We start from the raw sequence: 23,856 nt of genomic DNA on the forward strand, positions 1-23,856 counted from the left end.
AACACCTCTCATTATCACACCGGTGTGCAAATGTGGCAGTAAAGGTTGAAATAAAGTAAGTTCAGTAAAAATGAATGCATGTAATTACAGAAAAACATTCTTTTTTAGATAGATAATCTATTTTTAATGTATCGTGCTCATTTATTCATCAATTCATTTATTTATCTACTGTGTCACTTCTGGGCCCCCAAATATAAGAGTCTGATTAGAAAATATTGAAGTGAAGCCAAAAGAAAAAAAGCAGTTTGCTGTTTTAAGCAGCTATATTCAGATATATTCACAGGGTTGCGGTACGTTTTTTAAATCGTAATGTCCAATATGAGTGAAAACATAAGTCAGTTTAATATTTTAGCGAGCAAAATTAAACACATCACATATTTTAATTAGTTTGGGCACTGGAATGTGCAGCGTAGAGTACACACGCCAGCTTCATCCATGTTGTTGTGTCAGCTGGCATTGTGTCCTGTCCTCCTGGGAAATGTAGCCAAGTAAAAGCCACATGAGTACAGGACACGAGAGAAATGGACTTTCGTCAAAAGTTTTTTCTTTACGCAGCATCTTTATGATCAGAGTTGAGGTATCTGTCCTGTTGTCGTGATGCTTTTGAAGGGATGTTTATTCAGAAGTTTTCCAACAGTAGTTTGCTTCAGTCAGTAACCTTGAGCGTTGGAGGATAGCACTTCTAATTGAATTATGTCTCTGCCACTCACGTTCCACAATCATAACTAACAGCCGCATAATGGATCAGGCATATAAATCACAACATTAAATATGATTAATGTAGCAATGTTTACAACTGTGTTACAAAGTGCTTTACAAGTAACAGCATTAAAAAACACACAAACGAAATTAACATTAAATGCGAGACATGAATTTAAAATTGGGCATTACTAAAACAGGCAAGCACAAGTAACATAAATTCAGAAGAATGACAACAGAAAGGTATTTTAATAAGTTGTTTTTACATCACTGGTTACCTGACAGCAAAGATGCAGGATGCTGAGGAACGTTCAGCATCCAATTTGAGGGGAAATCAGATGTGATGCAGCAGGAAGACAGATTGAAGGTATCAGTAAAATCTTAATTTCTGCTCCACACACACAGGACAAAGGAATATCCTGGTTTCTACAGCACATGAAAGGTTGATACGGTAGATTTGAAAAGGATCAAACAAATCACTAAATAATCATCTGCATGTTGAGCACATCTTGCCTCCTTAATTTGATGTTTTCTGTTGAAACAAGGAGGCGTCATGCAAAACCAATTGCTAAGGATTCAGATTCTGAAGGCCGGGTTTAAAGGATGTCAGTGTAAATGTGAATAAGCCTGAGAATGACAAAATAAAGCAGGTACACAAACAACAAAAAAGGGGCAGTAGCCTAAGATTGTTCTGTCACTGCAGCAACAGCTGCTTATTTTGTGACAGGAATGCAAACAAAACAGAACAGCAATAAAATAAGTGAGTTAAAATGGGCAACAGGTGAGAAAAAACCTTTTATTATGTTTCTGTGCTCATGAATTTGGGTCTGTATCACTTTTACTAAGTCTTTTTGAGGGTTTTTTGGCTTGTGCATAAACTAGGGGTGTTTTTAAGCTCATTTCTGGAGGATTTCACCAATAGATATGTTTCAAGACATATTGATCATGATTTTATGAGAGGGATGATCATAGTTTTAGCATATCAAGTAAAAGTAGGAGGTAAATATGTAGCATTGTTTATTCTTAAACTTACCAAAGTCAGAGGAAAACAAATGTTCAAAAACCCTCTTATATGGTATTTTTATGTATTAGCCTTCTACTTTTGGCTGGATTTGTCCTGTGTACCTCCTAATGCAGAGCGATATTGTCACTTAGAATTTTGTTTGTGCCAGGAAGAACAAGTAATGAGATTTTGAAACACATCAGGAGAAAATACTTTTTCCATGTTGCGTCATATACAACCTCTATGGAGCGTTATCTGGGCCAGGAGGAGGGGTAACTACTTTGAGGGAACTTATTTCCTCCTGCCTCATCACACGCTGTACTCTCCACAGCCACCTCATGTAGGCTTAATAAGACAGCCTTTAAAAACAACCATTAAAATACAGTTGCTGTGACTTTCTGGGCTCGCTAGCATGTTGATGTTTAGCAGCAGGTATAATGTTTACCATGTTCGTCATGTTGGTTTAATGTGTCTGCATCTGCTAATTAGCACTAAACACAAAGAACAGCTGATGCTAATGGGAATGAAATTAGTTGTGTAGGTATTTATTATCATAAACCAAAGTATTGTGCATATTTGAATTTCAACCAAATGAAAGCGCTGTATGAAAAGGCAGTAAAGTTATTACAATTCATCGTGTAGGAACCGTAAACATGTGCACCATATTTCATAGTACAGTTGCGATGCCTCAGTCTGGATCTACAACCCACAGAGATCGAAATGCTGCTAGCATGACTATAAACACGCCTGCTTTGGACTGAGCTCTTTGACTTACCGACCTGAAAAGTTGACGGCAGTGAAATATGAAGATTCTGGCTTTGGGGGCATCCCGACCCCTCTGCAGCCCCTGGGCTTGTGTCTGATGGGTCTGTTTCCACTCCACTCCGTCCATGAGTGTTTCTCTCTCAATCCTTCATCTTCAAACTGTAGGGCAGAATCGAGATGAAAAGGGGGGAGGAAGGGGGAGGCACTATCTTAAAATGTCAGTGGGTGTGATTGAGTCTCACTACCAAGAGAGTACAGGCCAGATGGTGAGTTTAGGAAGCCTGAAATCTCAGCACCTGGCAAAGTGTTTGTTGAGTCATTGCATTAATCAACAACTTTGCCAACTCCCTGCATATACATTATGCTCATTTTGTGCTAGAGGGATGATAGAAATCTTATTTATTATATTTTATTTATATTTTATGTATTGTGCTGTATTTTGTTCTGTAAAATTTCTGTCTGAAAAAGAACAACTTTTACTGTTTTTGACTGACAGCTTCAGGTTTGATAACTTAGGTGGACACTTTTTTGAAATAGCTGGAAAACATTTGAACGCTCTGCTGCTCCTCCTTCCCAAAGACAGTGGCAAAAATTAAAAGGAATTTTGAAACTCATGACGCGTCAAATTTCATGCGTGAGTGCACACTGACGCTTTGTGAACACATTCAGTAATTTCTTGCTTGCTATTTGTACTGCTGTTGTTCTGTGACTGCTACACCAAATTGATACTGTAGTGATGTCCTTTAACCTCTCTGCAGAATGAGCCAATTTGCGTAAGCATATGCAGTTCCCAACGCTTGAATAATTCTGGGGGATTTTTTTTTAATGCATGAGTGTGTTAATGTATAATTGATGCTTTAAGGAGATAAACTGCCAACATCTTCATTTAGGTGCCTCAGGCAGACAGAGGGAGAGCAGTTTCACTTGATTTGTTAGTTTTAAAGTTTACTATCTCACAGGCTGAGGGGAAATGAGACCTGAGGTAATCACGAACAGTGTTAGCTCACCACCATGATGGCAGCAGATGGTTGATGGCTGGATGGATAAAAGACATTTGCATGTGTTTCCTCCTGCAGTCTACGCTGAGAGGAGCGAATGTCACAGTGTTTGGCTGCCTGAACCACGGGATGCCTCTTTTCCTGCGAGAAAACTCCTCACTGAAATGTGAATCAGGTATGTCGAATTTATTATTTAAATTATTTTATTTCATTTGCCAAAATGGTCACACATTTTGTAATCTCTAAATTAATAAACAATAAGATTATAATATAATAAGAATATTACTAGTAATTAGTAATGCTTTTTCTGTATGAGTACACAGTGCTGTGAAAAAGTATTTGCCCCCTTACAGATTTCTTCTGTTTTTGCTTTATTGTCACACTTGCATGTTTCAGATCATCAAACAAATGTTAATATCAGACATAGATGACCTGAGTAAATACAAAAAGCAGTTTTTAAACGATGATTTCATTTATTAAGGGAAAAAAGCTATCCAAACCAACCTGGCCCTATGTGAAAAAGTAATTGCCTCCTCCATGTTAAATCATGAATTAACTGTGATTAACCACATGTTTGAAAGCTGAGTTCAATTTCACTTGCCACACCCAGGCTTGATTACTGCCAGAGCTGTAGAATCAAGAAATCACTTAAATAGACAACATGAAGTAGGCTGAAAGATCTCAAAATGCAACACATCATGCCCCGATCTAAAGCAATTCAAGAACAGACAAGAAACAAAGTTATTGACATCTATCAGTCTGGAAAGGGTTACAAAGCCATTTCTAAGGCTTTGGGACTCCAGCGAACAACAGTGAGAGCCATTATCCCCGAATGGAGAAAACATGGAGCAGTGGTGAACCTTCCCAGGACTACCGGCCTACCAAAATTACTCCAAGAGCGCATCGACGACTCATCCAGGAGGTCACAAAAGAACCCCAAACAACATCTAAAGCACTGCAGGCCTCATTTGCCTCAGTTAAGGTCAGTGTTCATGATTCAACAATAAGAAAGAGACTGGGCAAAAATGGCCTCCATGGGAGAGTTCCAAGGTGAAAACCACTGCTGACAAAAAAAAGAACACAAAGGCACATCTCACATTTGCCAAAAAACATCTTGATGATCCCCCACACTTTTGGGAAAATATTCTGTGGACTGACGAGACAAAAGTAGAACTTTTTGGAAGGTGTGTGTCCCGTTACATCTGGCGTAAAACTAACACAGGATTTCGGAGAAAGAACATCATACGGACAGTCAAACATGGTGGTAATGTGATGGTCTGGGGCTGCTTTGCTGCTTCAGGACCTGGACAACTTGCCGTAATTGATGGAACCATGAATTCTGCTCTCTACCAGAAAATCCTGAAGGAGAATGTCCGGCCATCAGTTTGTGACCTTAAGCTCAAGCGCACTTGGGTTATGCAGCAGGACAATGATCCGAAGCACACCAGCAAGTCCACCTCTGAATAGCTCAAAAAAAACAAAATGAAGGTTTTGGAGTGACCTAGTCAAAGTCCGGACTTAAATCCAATTGAGATGCTGTGGCATGACCTTAAACAGGCCATTCATGCTCAAAAACCCTCCAATGTGGCTGAATTAAGACAATTCTGCAAAGAAGAGTGGGCCAAAATTCCCCCACAGAAATGTGAAAGACTCATTGCCAGTTATTGCAAACGCTTGGTTGCAGTTGTTGCCGCCAAGGGTGGCACAACCAGTTATTAGATTTAGGGGGCAATTACTTTTTCACATAGGGCCAGGTTGGTTTGGATAGCTTTTGTCCCTTAATAAATAAAATCATCATTTAAAAACTGCTTTTTGTGTTTACTCAGGTCATCTTTGTGTGATATTAAAATTGGTTTGATGATCTGAAACATGTAAGTGTGACAAAAAAGCAAAAACAAAAGAAATCTGTAAGGGGGAAAATACTTTTTCACAGCACTGTAAGGTTCAAACGGATAGCTCCAGGTACTTCCTCGAGCTTTAACACTTCAACTGATATCCTCTCTCAGTTTAATCACCTGAACTGGCGCTAATTTCTTTCAAAACTCCCACTTCAAGCTTCATTTAGCAACTTCACACGGCTGACATTTCATCTCCTTTCAGTGACTGAACTTCAACTGACTCCTTTGAGCTCTTTTATTTCAACTTTCAACGGCATTTAAAAAACAACAAATGTTTTAACTGCAACATCAGAAAATATACCCTTTTCTTATAAATGCTTCCTCTGTATTAGTGTAAAGCTCCTTCACTTTAAACTGTACGTCATTGCTCTATCTTTATTTTACTCTTTGCAGAATCGGTGGCTGGGTTTTTCCTCTCTGTGAACACCTCCACTAATATCACCAAACTGAGGATTCCCTACCCACAAACAGGCACCTGGTACCTCAGTCTGCGCTCTCTATGTGCCACTGAGCATGGGTAAGACAGGGCAACCCCGCCTCTGTATTTCTACAGGCATTTGTTTGTCGTATATGCTTACACTCTGCTTCCCTGGAGAACTTCATCCAGCTACAGTTAGAATTATTAATGAAAAGAAACTGCTTGCAAAACATACGTTTTTAAGTCTTTAAAGAAAAAGTTTGACACTATGGGAAATATACTTATCTGCTCTCTTGACACAATTTAAAAGATTTATACCACTGGACACTAAATATATGCTTATAGCATTAGAGTGCTATCCATTGTCTCAGAAAGTGAAAAATGGGTATTTCTCAAAATATTAAGCTATTGAAAAAATGGTGTAAACTGTGCTCCGGAGAAGTCAACCCAAAAAGTCTCCAAAACATAATTTACAGTCAGAAATTTGCTAAAAACAGTTTAATGGCTGTTGCTCATACATTTTTGACAGTCTAGTAACTCATTCTTTAGTCTGGTTCCCGTGCCCCACCATCAAGTCACCGTCTGTGAGACAATATTTGCTGTCAATTACAGGAAGACAATTGCAAAATAGGACATTCAATATTTCTTAAAAACTCATCTTTGTATAACAATGCCTGGTTTATTTACCAAAATTAATAATTCAGTGCTCTAATGAAAGACTCCATGCTCTCTGTTTAATCGGTGCAGCCTCCCTCATTCAGCCACATCTTCTCCCATCTGTCACCCACCAAATTAATTTGGGACTGGCTTCATAAATGGGCTTCTGGTGCACACCTAGCATATGACATGCAGGAGGGTTAGATTTTAAGGTTTAAAAAGCAGATTTTTCATATTTCCCATTTGCATTTTGGGAAATTTGAATAAAATGATTCAAATGTGTGTTTTCTGAAGGGGGGCAGAGATCTCTAAATTGAAGACCCACCCCAAAAGATCATTAAATCTTTTAGCAGACAATGATACAATGAATCTGACTGTATTTTTGCATCCCTCTTAAACATGAACAGTGAAAGTCCTGTTTTGTTGTCAGTCCTTCAAACTCAAAGAGCAAGAGCTCTTTTTTTCATTATTTTGCGCCAAGCATTCACCATTAATACAGGTAGAAATCTATTGTAAAAGAAGCAGAAAGTCTAGTGTACAAAGCAGAACATAATGTACTGCACAAGACAGAATGGTTTTTGTATAGAGAGCACAGCTCTTATCTCTTCTTGACTGGAAGAATATCTTGTGGTCTCTATTGTTCTCTCCACCTTTATGTAAAGTTTAATCCACAGATAAATGCAATATGTACGCACTCGTTTCCTGAGGGTTGTTTAAAGTCATCGTGAGAAATGTCAGGAAGAGGAGGTGGGGAAACGTTTCCATTTAAGACGTCCAATGCAATGTTTTTCACAAGTTTTTTAAGTATTAGCTATTCAGCAGATTGAGCTGTTTTGCCGAACCCTTAATGGCACGAAAATGTGAACAGAATGAAATTAAGCAGATTCTATGCGTGCCACTTGGGAGTTCCAATTGAATTGGAATAACAAATAATAGCAGATGGTGTGGGACATGGTCTCATCCTCACATGAGAGCACGGCTGAGGTATGAAAATGTGGAAAACATTCACATAGCTCTGTGTTAGATTTCCACAAATGTGCACATGCTAAATCAATCAGGTCTTGTCTGAGAAGAAAAGAGATAGTGTGAATGACAGGTGCTCTTCAAGACTACAATTAACTTGATTGATATAATTTGAAAATAGCAAGCAGCTGTGTCAATTAAAAAAAAGGTTTCCGGGAAAAGCGCAGAAACACATTTGCTACCTCCTGGAGATTGTATGAGATAGCAATTAGAGAAGGTACAAGACAAGCACAAATATACAATTTTTTTTTTCTTTAGCCCATTAAGTGTAAGAGATAAACAAATTATGCATAGGTCTATCTGCGTTCTTTCAGACTATAACGGGAATATTGTGAAACACTCCACGTGGGAAACCGAACTGAAGTAACTACTTAAGGACAAACTATCACAAGAACTCTTCTTTATTGGTTTGTAAAGCATGACGACACAATTTGTGGGAAATTACTTTGGTAATTGCTTTATAAATTTGGAGATTGCACAAGCCTAACAAAGTAAAGTAGTCTGACATCTGACAGCCCAAGAACAGCATTCTGATTTCCACTGTGCTGTGCTGATGATAAGGTGAAGGAAATAAAACAAGACTAAAAGACTACAGCCACACTAGCGGCTCTGTGCGGCTATAATCTGGCAGTGCATTGAGTGAAATCAAATGATCATACTAACATGCTGATATTTAGCAAGTATGTTGACCATCTCAATTTAGCATTTTAGCAAGAGTAAAGCTGGGATTGGTGTGAATGTGATGCGTTTTGCTGTATGCTGCCATAAACCAAAGTACTGGACGAACTGCAGATTTTGACCCAATGATGGTGCTTAATGGGACATGAATGTGCGTACCAAATGTAATTGTACTCTATCCAGTAGTTGTTGAGACGTCTCACACAAATTTGAACCTCATGGTGGTGCTACAGGAAAAGTCAAAGGATCACCAGAGTCATTAGGATTCATACACTGGAGACCATGAATGTCTACATGAAATTTCACGCAGCTGCATCCAATAGTGAGATATTTCAGTCAAAATCGTGAACCGAACGACAGACGGACACCGCCATCTGTGGAGCCATGCCTTTAGTGTGGCTAAAAACAACTACCCACAAAGAAAAAGGTTTTGCTTGAGTGCAGAATATGTCTGCTTAAATACCTTTAAATGTCCTCCACACTGGTAAAATGGTACCTATATTGGTCCTGCAGTGATGTTGCCCTTGCTCACATTCAGCTAGTGTTCTTCCTGTCTGTGACTTTTCCAGATTTGAGGCGTGCACCAATGTCACCGCTGAGGTGTATATGCGCTCATACCTGACTCCATGCATCAACGACTGTGGGACGTATGGACAGTGCAAGCTTCTGCGCACTAACAACTACCTTTACGCTGCATGTGAATGCAAAGCAGGTGACAGTTTAAATCTATTGCAACGCATCGCATTGTCAGTGTATTTTTCAGGCTCATGTGTAGAGCTTTTTTCCTCTTTACTGATTTGAATTCATGCACAACATGGAAATGAACTAAATTCAGATTAAGTGGTGTATTTAAGTTTAAATCTATTTTAATTTCCTATATATTTTCAAAGCCAGTAACTAACAAAACAAAGAAGCTTGTTTGATAGAAATGGAGAAATAATTGTATCAACACGGTGTATAGTCAAAATTGCTTTTAATTATTAATCAGTAATTAATAATTAGAAAAAAGCATGACCATGAATTAATAATTGGAAGTGATTTTCAGTAGTCAAATGCTTTTTTTCACCATACAAGATAAGATAAAACTTTCTGTGAGGAAATTGGGTCATCGCTGCCGCAAAGAATTTCCAATTTGTTGGAAAATACATCATGCAGAGTGACAAGAAAATGGGAGAGAGCAAGGTGGGATGGCATAGGTCGTCTTTCAGAATTGAACTGACAATACAGCGATTAAATTGTATGTGCCGCTGTCCAAGGAGTCATGCCGTGGCCTGGTATTAATCTTCTATTATAAGCCGTTTTGATAAGACAATAAAACACTCTCTTAATTACGAACAGCTTTTCAATAAAAGATGAGCTTATGAAGCTAAACAAAGCATGTCCTCTGAGGCTTTTTTAAATCCTGCCTTTGATCTTCTGTTATCAGAGCTGGTTTCTCTTCAGTTAAATTCATTGTCATACTTCATATGTGTGACTGCTTCCTGGCAGGCGCTTTGCATTCAGCACTTGCCCTTGGCCCGTCTCACACTGCGAACCCTCAGTTCAACAGTGCTCACAAATATTTAATTCACACTGTCTTATCCAATCCACCACTTGATAAGGATCCAATTCAAGTGGCAACGCAGGGTGTTTTAACGTAGGAAAGGAGTTCACGCCAGGAGGCTCTATTGTGCAGAATAAACAACTTCACACATATCTGTTTTTGATTGTTTTTCGCTGGGAAATGTCTGTCATTTATAACAAAGGGCAGATAAAGCATTCATCTTGTTCAGAGATAAATATTTTTATCTTTTTTAAGAGATGCTGTAAATTCTAAAAGGATGGGCTTTGGAAACAAACTGATTCATCTGCAGTAGAATTTCATCTCATCCATTCAGACAAAAGATTTAAGAGGACTCTTCTAAAGTTTATTGAGAGTTTCAGGAGGACGGAAACTGCATTAACTCCAGTTTTTACAGCCTATAAATCCTACAAAGGATTTATACACAAAGGCTCTCTACTCTCTTAGATCTTTACTTTCTTCAGATCAACATGCAGTACAGTATTGACTCTGTGTGTTTGTGTATTAGGCTGGGAAGGCTGGGGCTGCACGGACAACTCTGAGGCCTATTCTTACAGTTTCCAGCTCCTCTCCACCCTGCTGCTCTGTCTCAGTAACCTGATGTTCGTCCCCCCTGTGGCCATTGCCATCCGAAGCCACTACCTGCTTGAGGCTTCAGTCTACATCTTCACGATGTTCTTCTCCACTGTGAGTGGCTGCCACACAAACAAAGTGCATATTCTCTCCTGTTTTTGACAGGACCTGTAAAATATTCAAATAACAGCAACAACAGACAATCGTAAAGCCGCATTACTGCCTCAGCTAAACTGAATCAAGATTTCTTCCAGTTACTGTGAAATTGATATGTTGATCGTGATAAGCACAGCTGATGCTTTTATTATGAATGCAAGTTAAAAGTACACGGTACACAGAGTTTTTGACCAATAGGTGCGCTATGTTGCATGAAAACAAACACACACAAGGACACACATCAACGTGAGTGAGCAGGTGTTTGACACGATGCACTTTCTTGCCACTGGTTTCATGCTATTCCACTGTTCGACAGTTGGTGGCGCTGATTTGCAAAGTATTGTAGTAATCTGCCACCAAAGATAGGGAAGAAGAAGACTGCAAGCTAGTAAACGTGGATGCAAACACTGAACAATTTAAAATGTAAAATATATCTACAAAATTTATATCTCTTATTAGCAAAGACCACTAACAAAAGTTTTAATTTTACTGGATCTATTTTTTAAATGTCTGTTAACCGCTGCCTTTTTCGTCTCTTCTGTCAGTTCTACCACGCGTGTGACCAGCCGGGCATTGTTGTCTTTTGCATCATGGAGTATGATGTCCTGCAGTTCTGTGACTTCCTCGGGTCGCTCATGTCAGTGTGGGTCACTGTCATTGCTATGGCCAGGCTAAAGTCCATCATCAAGCAGGTTGGTACCTACTGTGATTCTGCCTACTTCTCCTGAAAGGAGAGTCATGTGACATTATTGAAAGGAAAAAAGGTTATTTTAATGGAAGTGTAGGGCAAAGAGCCGTGAGTGTAGGCTATGTTTGTCCTGATAGTCACACTAAATGGGCATTTTATCTCAAATTTAATAAATCTTGTGAGCTTGTATATTTCAATATAGGAAGTCAAGTACGCCACATCATATGCTCAGCATTCAAGTGGATTAAAGCTGCATTCAGTAGTATTGAAAGAGATGGACTTTGTTCTCGAATTTGAATTTAAAGTTCAACTTCTCCCCCTCCCTTTCCAGTATGCTTCAGTTCTACTTTCAAATGCCCTCCCTAAAGATGAGGCTGACATGCATGCATAACCTAATCATGGCAACTGAAGAGGAAGAGGTATAAAATGGCATACAGAACAGCACACAATGGTAACACTGCATATGGAAAGCTGGCCGCGCAGGTCTTGGCAGCAGTCAGGGAGCCGTGGTGCCGCGAAGCTGCCCACTGCCTGGAGTCTCCGAAGTGGGTTGGCTCGACATCTCCCCCGCTGCTCTCCTGGAGTTTCAACTCCCACAGATTTTTTTCTCCCCACATGATGAAATTTCAAAAACCCATCCACTATATCTATCAGAAATCGGCTTGTATCACCGCTGCCTGTGATTGTGTTTTTTAAATCCCGCACATATTCCACATATTTGTCAGTGAAGGAGATGACACACACATACATACAAGCAGACAAACAGAGAGAGTGGTGGTGAGGAGGGTGCTTCATGTTATAAATTCATGAGTTCGTTGATAAAAATCAGCTCTACTTGTGATTAGAAAAGAGCAGAGAATCGCTTGTTGACTGGTGTGGAAAAATGGACCTCTGGTGTGAACAGCCAGGCTGAAGCTCACCAGGGTATCAGCTCGCTTCTCCACAGAGTGTTTGAATGTTTTTTCATTGCTGGTGGTTGTTTCTAAGCTATTTTACTTAAAAGGTGCTGTATTGTACTACCAGCACTCAAAAGCTGTGAAAAGATTTCAATTTATCTGCCTGTTTTATTATTAGCTAGTTTCTTCGCCCTTGTGGCTACTTCCAGACCTGTTTGAGTCGCTTGACGAAATCTTGAATGTGGGCATTGACTCAGACGCCTGGAACCAGACATCTTCTGACCATAATGCATGTCCACTGAGAGCTCCGTGTTAGTGGTCGGCATCTTCAGATGAGCCCTGAAGAGGAGAGGGATTGGAGGACTGAGAAACAGAGCTGTAGAGCTATGAAGGAGAGCCATAAATGTGTGCCGCATATGCCTCAATTTTTAGTTATAAATGAAACGATCAATGTGTTAGAATCAGTCGCGCGTGCTGCTACGTTCTCTGGTTGTTGACATATTGCGGTGCATAACAGTAAACACTAACAGGTGCACCTTCTCCCTGGGTCATTCCCTGGCTGCACACCAAGATGGAGTAGTCTCAGGGAAGGTGTGTGTGTATGTGTGTGTCCACGTCCATAAATGAGACCGAGGGAGGGGGGAGGGGTGGAGTAGTGGGAGGGAGAGAGCATATACGAACATCTGCTGTCCTCTAGAGTTTTCATTTTTGCTGAGCGCTGCAGTACGCAGTCACTAATCAAATCGCACATGTCAGGACTGGCAAGTGGAACTGTGTGTGTTTGTGCTCTAGAGATGTGTGTGTGTGTGTGTGTGCGTGCGTGACTGTGTGTGTGTTTTGTTTGCTTGTGTATGTGTGTGTTTGATTGTTTATGTCCATGACTGCAGCAGCAGCAGCAGAGGGTAAAGGACCAGGAGCCCCTGTTAGCGTGTGTTTGTGTGTGACTTTTCGACCTTCAAAGGTCTAAAAGTCCCCACAAATATGTCAGCAGAATGTCTTCCAAGGACGTTATTGATGATTCGCATGAAGAAAAAGCTTCAGGAGATTTGTTCATCTTAATCTTCTGAAGGTTATTGAGTCAAAATCACAGAAATTAATTTAGCGGATAATCATGTCTTATTAGGGGATAACTCTGTGTGTGCACAACTACGGCAAATATGGTAGGTCAAACAAACTTGGTCTGTAAACTGAGATGGATATATAAAACTGACATTTTAGGTAGTTTATCTTTTCTCCTTCTTTTTCTCTAATATGTTTGGCTTTCCTGGGGGATCTTAAGCTGACATCTGATCCCCCGTCAGACTTCTTTTTAATGCTGTTGCCACTTTCCCAGATTTTAGCAATTAACTTGGTTAGTGCAAGGTTACCATTACTGATAGGAGTGATAGCCCCTATGTTGCAATAAAAAGCCATAATCATCCTTCAAAGTCCATGAAATCTAATTAATTCCTTGTATAACGAGATTGCATTCATTTACTGATTTCAAAATGTACTATGGTGCAAAATTTATCATTCCCAAACTTTGACTGCTGCAACATTGTTATACAAATTAGGCATAATGTAGCACAGTTATGTGTGATAGTTTGACAAAGGGTTCAGCAAATCAGCAGATGGGCAAACAATCAAAGGAGAGCATTTGAAAATCAACTTCGATGTTGCATTAAAACAGAAATAAACAATTGCAGTTCGGTAGAAGCAGCCCATCATAGACGTAGATCACCTGACTGTACTGACCTATAAAATCACAGCAAAGAGCTGTGAAAGCACTGGTAATAATGCAGAAACACACAAGGTTTCAGCTTTAATAAATTATTGTTTTCAATAGGGTGAAGAGATGGTGAAGCGCTAAGGTGTTATGTTAAGCGAATGACCCTGAGATTTGTTTGGAAGCTCTGAAAGCTGGTAAATAGACCATTGTGCTTAGATACTCTTCCCCACATACATGCCCAAAGTTGAATGAATGAATTTCCATGATCAAGTTATTTAAAATATTCACTGAGTTTTAACATTCAGCATGGTCCATGTAAGACAGCTTATTGTGGCACATGGTGTCAGGTGTGTTGTAATCCACACGTGCACAGATACAGTATCTATATTCTGTATTACTGTATATTGGTGAGCATGAACATACATGTGGCAGATAAAAATAGATTTCCTACCAGAATTCCTATAAGCTCCTCCATCACAATGACAGATAATGATTCATTACAGCGAAACTCCTGCCTGTGAGCGCCCATGCATTCATGCCCGGATATAATACATGTATACATGCATGTTTGGGTGCTTCTCCACGATCCAGCGGCGCAGTATGACTGATGACTGTTGCTGCACAGAGTCCTCAGGCTGCACCACGCTGCTCCTCTCCTCCTTGGTCTGTGCCAATTAGTCCTGTTCTCCAGCAGACGGGTCATCCTTTCCCCGCTCCAAAATCCCCAATTTCTCCTCATGTTCCCTACCAGGCAGAAGAATGCAGACCTCAGGCATCCTGGACAGGCTTAAGTTCTCTCAAAGCCTGTGTAGCACAGCTTATTGATTTTCTTCCTTCTCACTTTATCTCTTTTATATCCTGTGGCTTTGTGTCAAATTGTGAGCTTGACAAAAAAAGTTAAACTGATATTATTTATAGCACAAACCTCTTCTGTTAGTGTTTTTCTTGTTATATTGAGGTTCTAACTGTATGGTGTATTACTCTGCAATCACTTTGAAATGCTTTATTTTGACCTTAGATTCAGTAGACTGTTATTTTCTCTCCCAATACATTAAGCTGGAGAAATGTTTACATAATGGCAGGCTTTTACCGTTTTTTCAAATGCAGGTTTACATACTATTTGTGAAAGCCACCTCATATAGTGGCTGCTAACATGACATAATTCGGCCATTATTTGATATTGTGTTATTGTTGAGAAATCCCCCGATCGGAATAAACAACGTCTTCCTTACTTACATCTTCCTACAGAAAAGATGTAAATCAATAATGTAAGATGTAAATCTTTATCAGTGGATTAAAAATATATTGTTTCATTTGGAAAAAAAACCCCCACTAATCTCCTAAAACAACTGGACACTGTTGTCTATTGGTTGAGGACTATTTTCAGCTGTGGATTAATACACATTTGGTGCTCCAGTACATATTTACAGGACCAGAATGCTGTATGTTTGATTGAGTCAAAATAAACTACAGTGTGTGTGTTCATGATAATGAGGGAAGAGGTCAGCCAGTGCAGCCGTGGGGGTTTTAAATCGTCTATGACACAAAGGGATCAGTTTTATCAGACTTATCAGACAGAGGATATAATGTAGGAGGATCTATTAATTGTTCATGTTGGTCTTTAATTATATATGTGTGTGTGTGTTAATCTTTTCATGGGATTAGCTGACAATAAGAAAAATAGAAAATCTTCAGCCGTAGTATGTATGGTTTTCCAAATAAGCTTGCTGGCTAGTGAACACAACAAAACCAACAACAAACTGCTTTAAGCTAGAGTTCATAGTGCCAAATAACTAGTACCATATATACGTAACTACAGACAAGATGTTTTTCTTTACTGTACTATTCATTATTTTAACCTTACTGAACTGACTTGCACCGAAAACACTACTAAATTTTTTTTCCAGCTAAAATATCTTTCTTTTTCCCACCTGCCTGTGGCACATTCAACTTTTTTTTTTTTTTTGCAGCAACACAGTTCTACTCTAGACCTCCATGAATGCACCAGCTGCGTGCGAAGTAGAACTCTCACATCTAAGAAACAGGACACAGGTGCAGGAGTGATGAAAGTATATCTCACATACAGTAACTGAAAAAATTTCTCCTCGTGTGTTGGTGACTAAGTACTAAAGATGTGTGATGTGATGTGACTGCGAAGCTTTTGTCACAGTTTTACTCACATTGCAGTTTCTTCCCCAAATTGTAATTTGGAGAGAAAATGACAATTTTGTCTGTATTTTTCTCCCCACAAGCGATGTGCTGATTCTTGACCACACAAACATCCTCTTATTTACCAGGGATGTAACAGTGTCGAAAGAGCTCATGGAGGGCCATTATTGATCCATTTGCTTTTTTGTGAAGGTGCTGTATCTGCTGGGGGCGATGTCTCTGTCCATGGCTCTGCAGCTAGACCGTCACGGTCTGTGGAACCTGCTGGGACCCAGCCTGTTTGCTCTGGGCATCATGGCCGTGGCATGGGTAAGGGCAACTCATATATTGCACTGTAGACCTGTAGTGTACAGCTAAAATAGCTTTACTCCATAATGAGATTAAAACATTTTAAGGGAATACAGCAAAACTTAAGGAATTTAACAAAGTTGGCCTACATACAGTATGCCAATAAAATTATAACAATTTTAGCATCTGAATTTATAAAATAAAGACTTCTTGCAGTGTGTGGACAACTGGTGTACAAGGGATTTTTGCACAGAATAAAAGATACCTAATTTCAGTATATATATTCATGGACAAGCATGTTCAAACATGCAGATGAAAAGTGTCAGCGCTGTCCCTCTATTGTTCCTCATGCCAGTAGGTGTAAAAGGACTTAATCCATCATTTAAGCTTAAGGCTGGAACATGGGGCTAGAACATGTGCATGGCTAAAAACTGTGGGTTTCTGACCAATGAAGCTATTTTACATTAGCATGGAAGGGGCTTTAAAAGTTTTGCAGCCTGTGGGTATTAGTCATGGGTTGTAGTTCCATTATAAGTCAGCTTGTACTTTCACTGACTCTTCTCCGAGTCATAATGTGCTCCCTGAACTGAGAAGATAAAAAATAATAGTCTTTCAGGCAAGGTTCTTGAAAAAAAAGCCTTTTCCACCAAACCTCTGACATGAGTTTGAAAACAAGGTTTGTGACTTCCTTGGAGAAAGCTTTGCTTTGAACAAAGTGTGGGAGTTGTGGCTCTGAGAGTTATCTTTCTGTGAGCTGGAGGTTCCTACAGAACTGTGGAAGACGAACCACTGTTTAATTCCACCATGTAAACCCTCCAGTTTTAGCACAAAAGGAGACAGTATATTTTACCATAGATGAGATTCTTTTCTTCTGAGATTAACAACAGTGCTCCAGAATTCATAGCACAGCACTACTGTATCATTCAAATGTGCTTGTATTCGTAGATTTACATAAAACCATTGGCTTCCAGTATTTGGCTGGTTTTTCTGAGGCTTTGATGCATTTGTAATTCAATTATAGATGGCTCATTGACATGTGTTATTTGACAAATATGAAATTCAAATATCATGCTCTGGTATTCTGTGACAATATCTCCAGAAGTATTCACAGATCGTGTGCAGTGTCAGAATGATTGAAACAGAGAGACATAATCCTTGATCTTCCAATGGCGATGAACCACACACAACCAACAATAGTGAACTCCGCATAGCAGCTTTTCCATAAAAAAGCCACTTGGATCTCATGCTAATTTTGTTTCTTTTTTAAAGATAAACCTGTGCTCATGCTTTGATTACTTGACATTTAATAATTTATCAGCTGTTCAATAGCATGTGTCTGTGTTTCACTATTCTCTCCTCAGTGTTGCACGTCTGAGTTTGAGCACTGCATGTTTCCTACAGGAGCCCTTTCATTTCAACTTGTCATGTTTCTGCAAAGCCTGGCATTCTGAATGTTCCCAGACACAACCGAATTAGATCAGTCAAGCGGAGGGCACAGAGCGCCTGCTGCTTTGCAGGGGTGTCATGAGCGCTAAGACGAAGGGGAGAAGTTCAAATCTGTCAATGCCAAATATCCCTAATTCTCCAAATTGAAGGAGCTGCCTGACTTATGCATGAAAAGACCACCCTGGCCTGAAATTGTTTGTCTTAAGCAGAAAACGTGCAGTTCCAAAGACACTGGAACAGGAAAAACACATTTCATATTTTTATACACTTGGCTTCACATAGATTATTAGTCTTTAACCTAAAATGGATACAACATAATAAGTCAATCAGAACCATTTTCCTGCTAGAATATATGTAATTATTTTTGTCATTCATGAACAGCTTACATTTCCCTTGACAGTGTAGAGATTCTTTATGGTAACGTTTTGGGAACAAATATAATGCAAGCAATCAGTGTTTATGAGCCAATGAAAATAGACTGAATATGATAATGAAGGACTCTCTAAATGCTGTTTAGAAAGAAATGAAATGAAATGTCTAAGTCTCTCTGTGCAAATCCTAGGCCACTTACAGAGAGAACGAGCATATTCTCTGTATTAAACAAATAGAGACGTCATAACCAGTTAGTGCTAAACGGAACAATAACAAGAATAATAACAAGACAGCCAAAGCGGGGACTGGCCAATCACTGATAACCAATCTCAAACATCTATCAGCTGATTATAATCTTTGTGATGGACTTAATGCTGCAACAGTAAGCATGAATACAAATTTCAGACAATAAAACCAATGGAGCTTTATGAAGAATCCCATCGCTCTGCTCCTCCAGTCAAAGTAAATGACCTACTGCTCCCTCACTGAAATCCAAATGGTTTCCATGTTTGAATGATTGCTCCCCGTGTGATCTCCAGCTTCAATATCCTGTTTCTTCATGACATGTGCTCATAACATTAAGGAAATGAGAGCATTAAATATGCGGCCTGGGAGATAAATTTCAATTGCATAAACTGTAAAAAATTTTATTTCATTACTTTCCTAATAATTTTCTAGAAAGAAATTAATATGTAACCGTAATTTTTTAGCAAGTTTTTTGGAGAGGAATGTTTAATTTGAGACTAATCAGCACTATACCCCCAATTTGTGCAAGTACAAAAGGAACATGGAAAAGCACAAGTGTGCATTTCATTGCTGCAACCCAGTAAAGTATAATTCAAGCTTTACTCAGTAGTGAACAGGTCAGATCAACATAAATCCATATTAAATGTTTTTCTGAATGTGTATGGTTGTGTATTGAAAGAAATTCAACAAATATGGGAATTAATTAAATAAGTATTTACCAGGATTTGCAAACGGATCTCCGTATTTTAAGTTATTGGCATTTCTTTCCTGGACGTTTATCTGAAAAATAACAGCTTCTTATAAATTCTACTCAACTCCACTCCCCTATTTTTTTTTATGTAACTGCCATTTCTTAGCTCAGATTAATTAGCGGGTATTCATTAAGTGTACCCACTGAACATGTTATCTTATCTATAACCAAATTACACAGGCTTTCCCAGGAAAGCTCCCAAGAGACAATATTGGATATCCATTCCATTTAAGGAATATTTTTTTAAAACAATTGACCTTTAAAGCCCATTACTACACAAACTATGACATAGATTTGAACTACAGTTAGCTATTTAAACTTCATAAAAAAAATAGGTCTGAATGGTGAAGCTAAAAATATTGTTTCATGTGTCTGTTGGCCTGTCAGACGGTACGCACCATCCGTCGACGGCGTTGCTACCCACCCACCTGGAAACGCTGGGTGTTCTTCCTCTTCCCGGGCACGATGATCGCCACGTCTGCCGTGGCCCTCTACGCCTTTGTGGAGACAGAAGAGAACTACTTCTACATCCACAGCATCTGGCACATGCTGATCGCAGGGAGCGTGGGCTTCCTCCTGCCGCCTCGCGCCAAGCCTGACGCCAAGGTCACCCCGCTGAAGCGTAGGCGGGGCTGCGGCTATCAGCTGTGCGTGAACGAGCACGAGGAGCTGGGCCTGGTGGACCCCGCCATCATCTCCATCAACAGCATCTGTACCAGCTGATAAACTCCCCACTCCCAGCCTTTTAACTTAGAGACACTTCATTGCCTTCTTTAACGTGGGAAATTCACACACGGGAAATTAAGCCACAGAACTTGAAAAAGCAATGTAAATACTTTAATGCAGATGTGACACATTGGATTTTGTTTTTTGGTTGTTATTATCATGGTAATTACTATCAATACAACTGTAATTATTATTATCTATAGGTAAAGTTGTTCTGATGAATTGTGGGTGTACAGTGACACGCTATTGTTTGTGAATATGTATTTAAAGTCAAAGCTGAAACACTGCTGCTATCTGACGGTGACTGTAAAACTGCTTCTGTTGGTTATTTATTGGTGGTCTTGTAAACAGGCCAATTATTTTACTGTTGGGGCACCAATCCGGGGGCGAGGTGGGGGGGAAGTTTATCAGGGGCACGGCTTTTCTGAAATTCTTTTGGAATATATCTTTTGCACTGAGACACTAAAATGTTATTCTGTACATTTTTATAATAATATAAACTACAGTGGGCATCACAAATGTAAAACCTAGTTGTCATGTGGAATGTTAGACTGTCTTTTGCAACTGCAATGTATCGCTTTTACACGAATGTGCTGATTGTTCCTGATGGGAACAATTCCAAAGTCCAGCTGCCTGTTGAAAGAGAAGAGGGGAGGCAGGATAATTTCAGAGACCTCAAACCAAGACCTCACCTCCCTGTACTTTTCTGACAGGACCTGTGTGACACCACATTCATAAACAATAAATGTTTTCTTTCTTTGCCTCAGAATCACTTCTGCTTTCGAAGCTTTTAAATGTAGTGCAACTGTTGAACCTCCCACAAAGACATCATATTGCAATTCCTGCCCTAATGGAAGCCAGTGGTACTCAGACAGTGAGATGAAGCGCTGTCAACAGCATCCTCCCAGGAATAGAGCAAGAGATAAATAATTCTCCTACAGAGCAGCGGTATGAAGGCAGCCTCAGAGCATACTGTCAATATGTAGCCTCTCTTATACACGGGAAGAGAGTTTTATGACTCTTTGCTTTATGCCTTAGGAGGCGTGATCCATGAACAGCTCCTCAGTATTAATCATCCTATGAGCACGCCTGGCCTTTTTATCAAATTATTTTAAGAAAAGAAAGATGAAAGGATTCATTATTTTATGCAAGTGGGCATATTGTACTGCAGCTAAGATCACACTGATATGATTAAGAGTTGGCATTCATGCTAGCAGTTCTGTGCTAGAGCCCTGCGCTGGACTTTTCCTGCCTGCTCCTGCTGGATTTTTGACCATTAACACGCACACAATCGAACTTCCACTGATTTATTGTCTTCTTTCCATCCGCTGGGAAAAAACTTGACAGTGTAATACATTGTTTTATATTACATCACATTATTCTACCATGCAAGAGACGCATATCTGTCAGTGATAACGTAGTGGAATTACGTTCTCCTCCTCTGCATTGAAACAAAACACTTTGATTTTTGTAGATAATTTGGCAAAACGATTGTCCTGTTTGGTCATTTTTTTGTCCATGTATGTTGTATGTGCATCCATGGCAACGCCAGTGAGCTAGAGGTCAGTCCATGGCTCAGTCTCGTTCACAAGCAGAGATGGTTCATGCAGGGATGCCTAGTATCTGATGTGTTCACGTGTTCATTCTTAATAAACCAGCGGCAATTTCAAGACAGTGTTGATCATTGACTCACACGTAAAGGAGCTAATTTCTGCAGTTTTCTGCATCTTATTTTTTGAATGCAAAGATTTGTGTTGGGTCCAACTCCCAATGGAGCCCTCTGCTCTGTACTGAGGCCGTACATACACTGAATATTTACATCAGCATGCTCACAATGGTAATGTTAGCATGTTGATGTTGAAGAGGTATCATTTATTTATCTTATTTGTACCATTTATTCATGTTCCCCATTAGTTTGACATGTTAATAGGCCAACATTTGCATATTGCACATAATTATCACTGATGGAAATATAACTCATTTTGTAGGTATTTGGACAAAAAGCAAAGTATTGGACGAAATGAAATTGTGACTAGATGACGGCGCTAGATGAAAGGTCAGAGCATCAAAGTTATAACACTTCCTCCTCTGGTGACCATGAATACGAGTACCAAATGACATACCATAACTTAGCTTTGCATGAAGACTGACAACAGGGAAACAACTAGCCTGTCTGTCCATCACAAAGCCAGTGTAAAACCATTACGTTTCATTTTGGTTAATCAACAAGATGGGCTTGGGAGGAGCTGGGAGGTGGATTTTTTTCATCTTTGGACTGAGTTGGTATAGCTGCTTCCAGTATATTCAATCTTTGTGCCATGCTAAGATGAGGTAACCATCTCCCAGCTGTATCAGACAGATATTAAACTGGCATCTCTCCTCTTCTCTAACTCTCAGCAAGAATGTGTGCGAATACGAGTAAATATGTGTATTTTCCAAAATGTGAAATTATTCCTGTAACGATATTCAAATAAACATAAACAAGCAAATAGTAAGTAATGTTTCATCAGATTAAATTTACAAACTGATTAAGGTGAGAACTGGATAAACCAGAGAAATGATAGTTTCTATTGATGCAAAATAAACACACACACCTACATCCACACTCCAGTGACTTCATCCATCTTTTTTTTTTCCATTCAGGGTTTGCAAGCAAAGCATTTATTTACAGGGCAAGATACAGAGAATAAAAACTAATTCCTCATTTTTACCAGAACTGCCACTGCTGCAGCTAATTATGCATCAATTCTTTACTTGGAGTGTTTCTGTTGAGCTTTGAAAAATGTGATTGAATGAGGTTACTGGAGGGCATTTAAAGTCCTTATATTAACTTTTCTTATCTGCTTTTTTTTCAAAGACCAAAAAAAGGCTCAAGAAAAAAGATGCCGACAGTGAAGCGGCAATGTGGCTAACACACAGAGGAACTGCTTCATGCTTTTATCTAATTTTTGTTGAATCATATTTGTATTTATATCCTACATATCCTTTTATTATGTCAGAGATTATAGCCTATATTAAACGGAAAAAGGTGCAGCCCACACAACCAGTATATAAAAAAAGACTCTTTGTTGCTCTTGTTATCTCATTAAAAAGACACATAAATTGGCCCTTTTCTGATTTTTTAGTTCAAACAGATACTTTGAGGAACACTATTTTAAAAGGATTCAGCTGATATTGAAAGGAGATGTAAAGTTCCATTGAAATGCAAAATGAAACACTGGCTAAATCAACACAAAACTTTATGAAGCTGTGTATATTTCGGGGCATTTCTCACTCACTCCCCTGCCACTTCAATGAAAAGCCAAGTAATGGAAATTCATGTAATAAGAGACTCAATATTCCTAGTGCAGATTGCACCCCTTGGTGGGAATAAAAGGCCTGTGACTGTACTTAATGAGTCAAATTAGACCAAAATGACAAGGCCTTAGATATTGAAATTTCAAACAGTAGATACCCCTGTACTTCCACCACACATGAAATCAAAGCAACTACCTTCTTTGTATTCATGGATTCTTGGCTAACATATCTAACAGGATTATTACTCTGACACACCATAACCTACAGCACTAGAGCACTTTCAGCTCAGCCTATTTGCATGGCTTTTTCCTTGGGTAAATCCTGCCATCAGAGTGCCGAGCTACTGTACTAGGCTGAAATATGATGTGCTACACGGCATCAAAATACTTAAGAAGAAAAAATGACTTTCTATTCATTTTTATGTGGTTCTTGCCTCCTTACATTCTGGCGTCAGCATTTTGCTGGTTCACCAAGAGTCTGCAGTCTATGTTAGGCTGTTCTTACATCCACAGTGATCATTTGAGCTAAATGATAGCGTCACCACACAAATATAACGTTAGCAAGTTATTCCTACACCATGACCAAGAAAAATCTTTAGCAACACTTTGCTTGTAAGTTTATTGAGGACAGATGATAACGATGTCTTCAGTGAACCAAGTCCGTCATTCACATTCAAAAACCCTTTAATGGAAACAATTTGCACAAACTGTGATTCTTACTATATCAATAAAATGTCAAACTCAGTGTGGTACAGTATGCAGCATGTTCATGAATATGAGGGCTCACCTTGCAGATATGTCAGCTTTCAGTGTAAGACGCTTTCAAAAGAAATAATAATAA

The 23,856-nt window shown here is 39.3% G+C and overlaps 1 protein-coding gene across 1 annotated transcript in view; it reads left to right on the plus strand.

Moving 5' to 3' along the window:
* Window positions 1-19,716, plus strand: part of tmem8b (transmembrane protein 8B) — a 33,289-nt gene extending 13,573 nt beyond the window's left edge. Inside the window, exons 7-13 of the mRNA XM_070833294.1 lie at window positions 3,544-3,640; window positions 5,757-5,880; window positions 8,709-8,851; window positions 10,209-10,387; window positions 10,975-11,121; window positions 16,083-16,199; window positions 19,381-19,716. Of these exons, the coding sequence (XP_070689395.1) occupies window positions 3,544-3,640; window positions 5,757-5,880; window positions 8,709-8,851; window positions 10,209-10,387; window positions 10,975-11,121; window positions 16,083-16,199; window positions 19,381-19,716 (1,143 nt within the window). The remainder of the gene's footprint in view (window positions 1-3,543; window positions 3,641-5,756; window positions 5,881-8,708; window positions 8,852-10,208; window positions 10,388-10,974; window positions 11,122-16,082; window positions 16,200-19,380) is intronic.
* Window positions 19,717-23,856: the final 4,140 nt, after the last annotated feature.

This window comes from Pempheris klunzingeri, chromosome 7, assembly GCF_042242105.1.
Source record: "Pempheris klunzingeri isolate RE-2024b chromosome 7, fPemKlu1.hap1, whole genome shotgun sequence".
NCBI lineage: Eukaryota > Metazoa > Chordata > Actinopteri > Acropomatiformes > Pempheridae > Pempheris > Pempheris klunzingeri.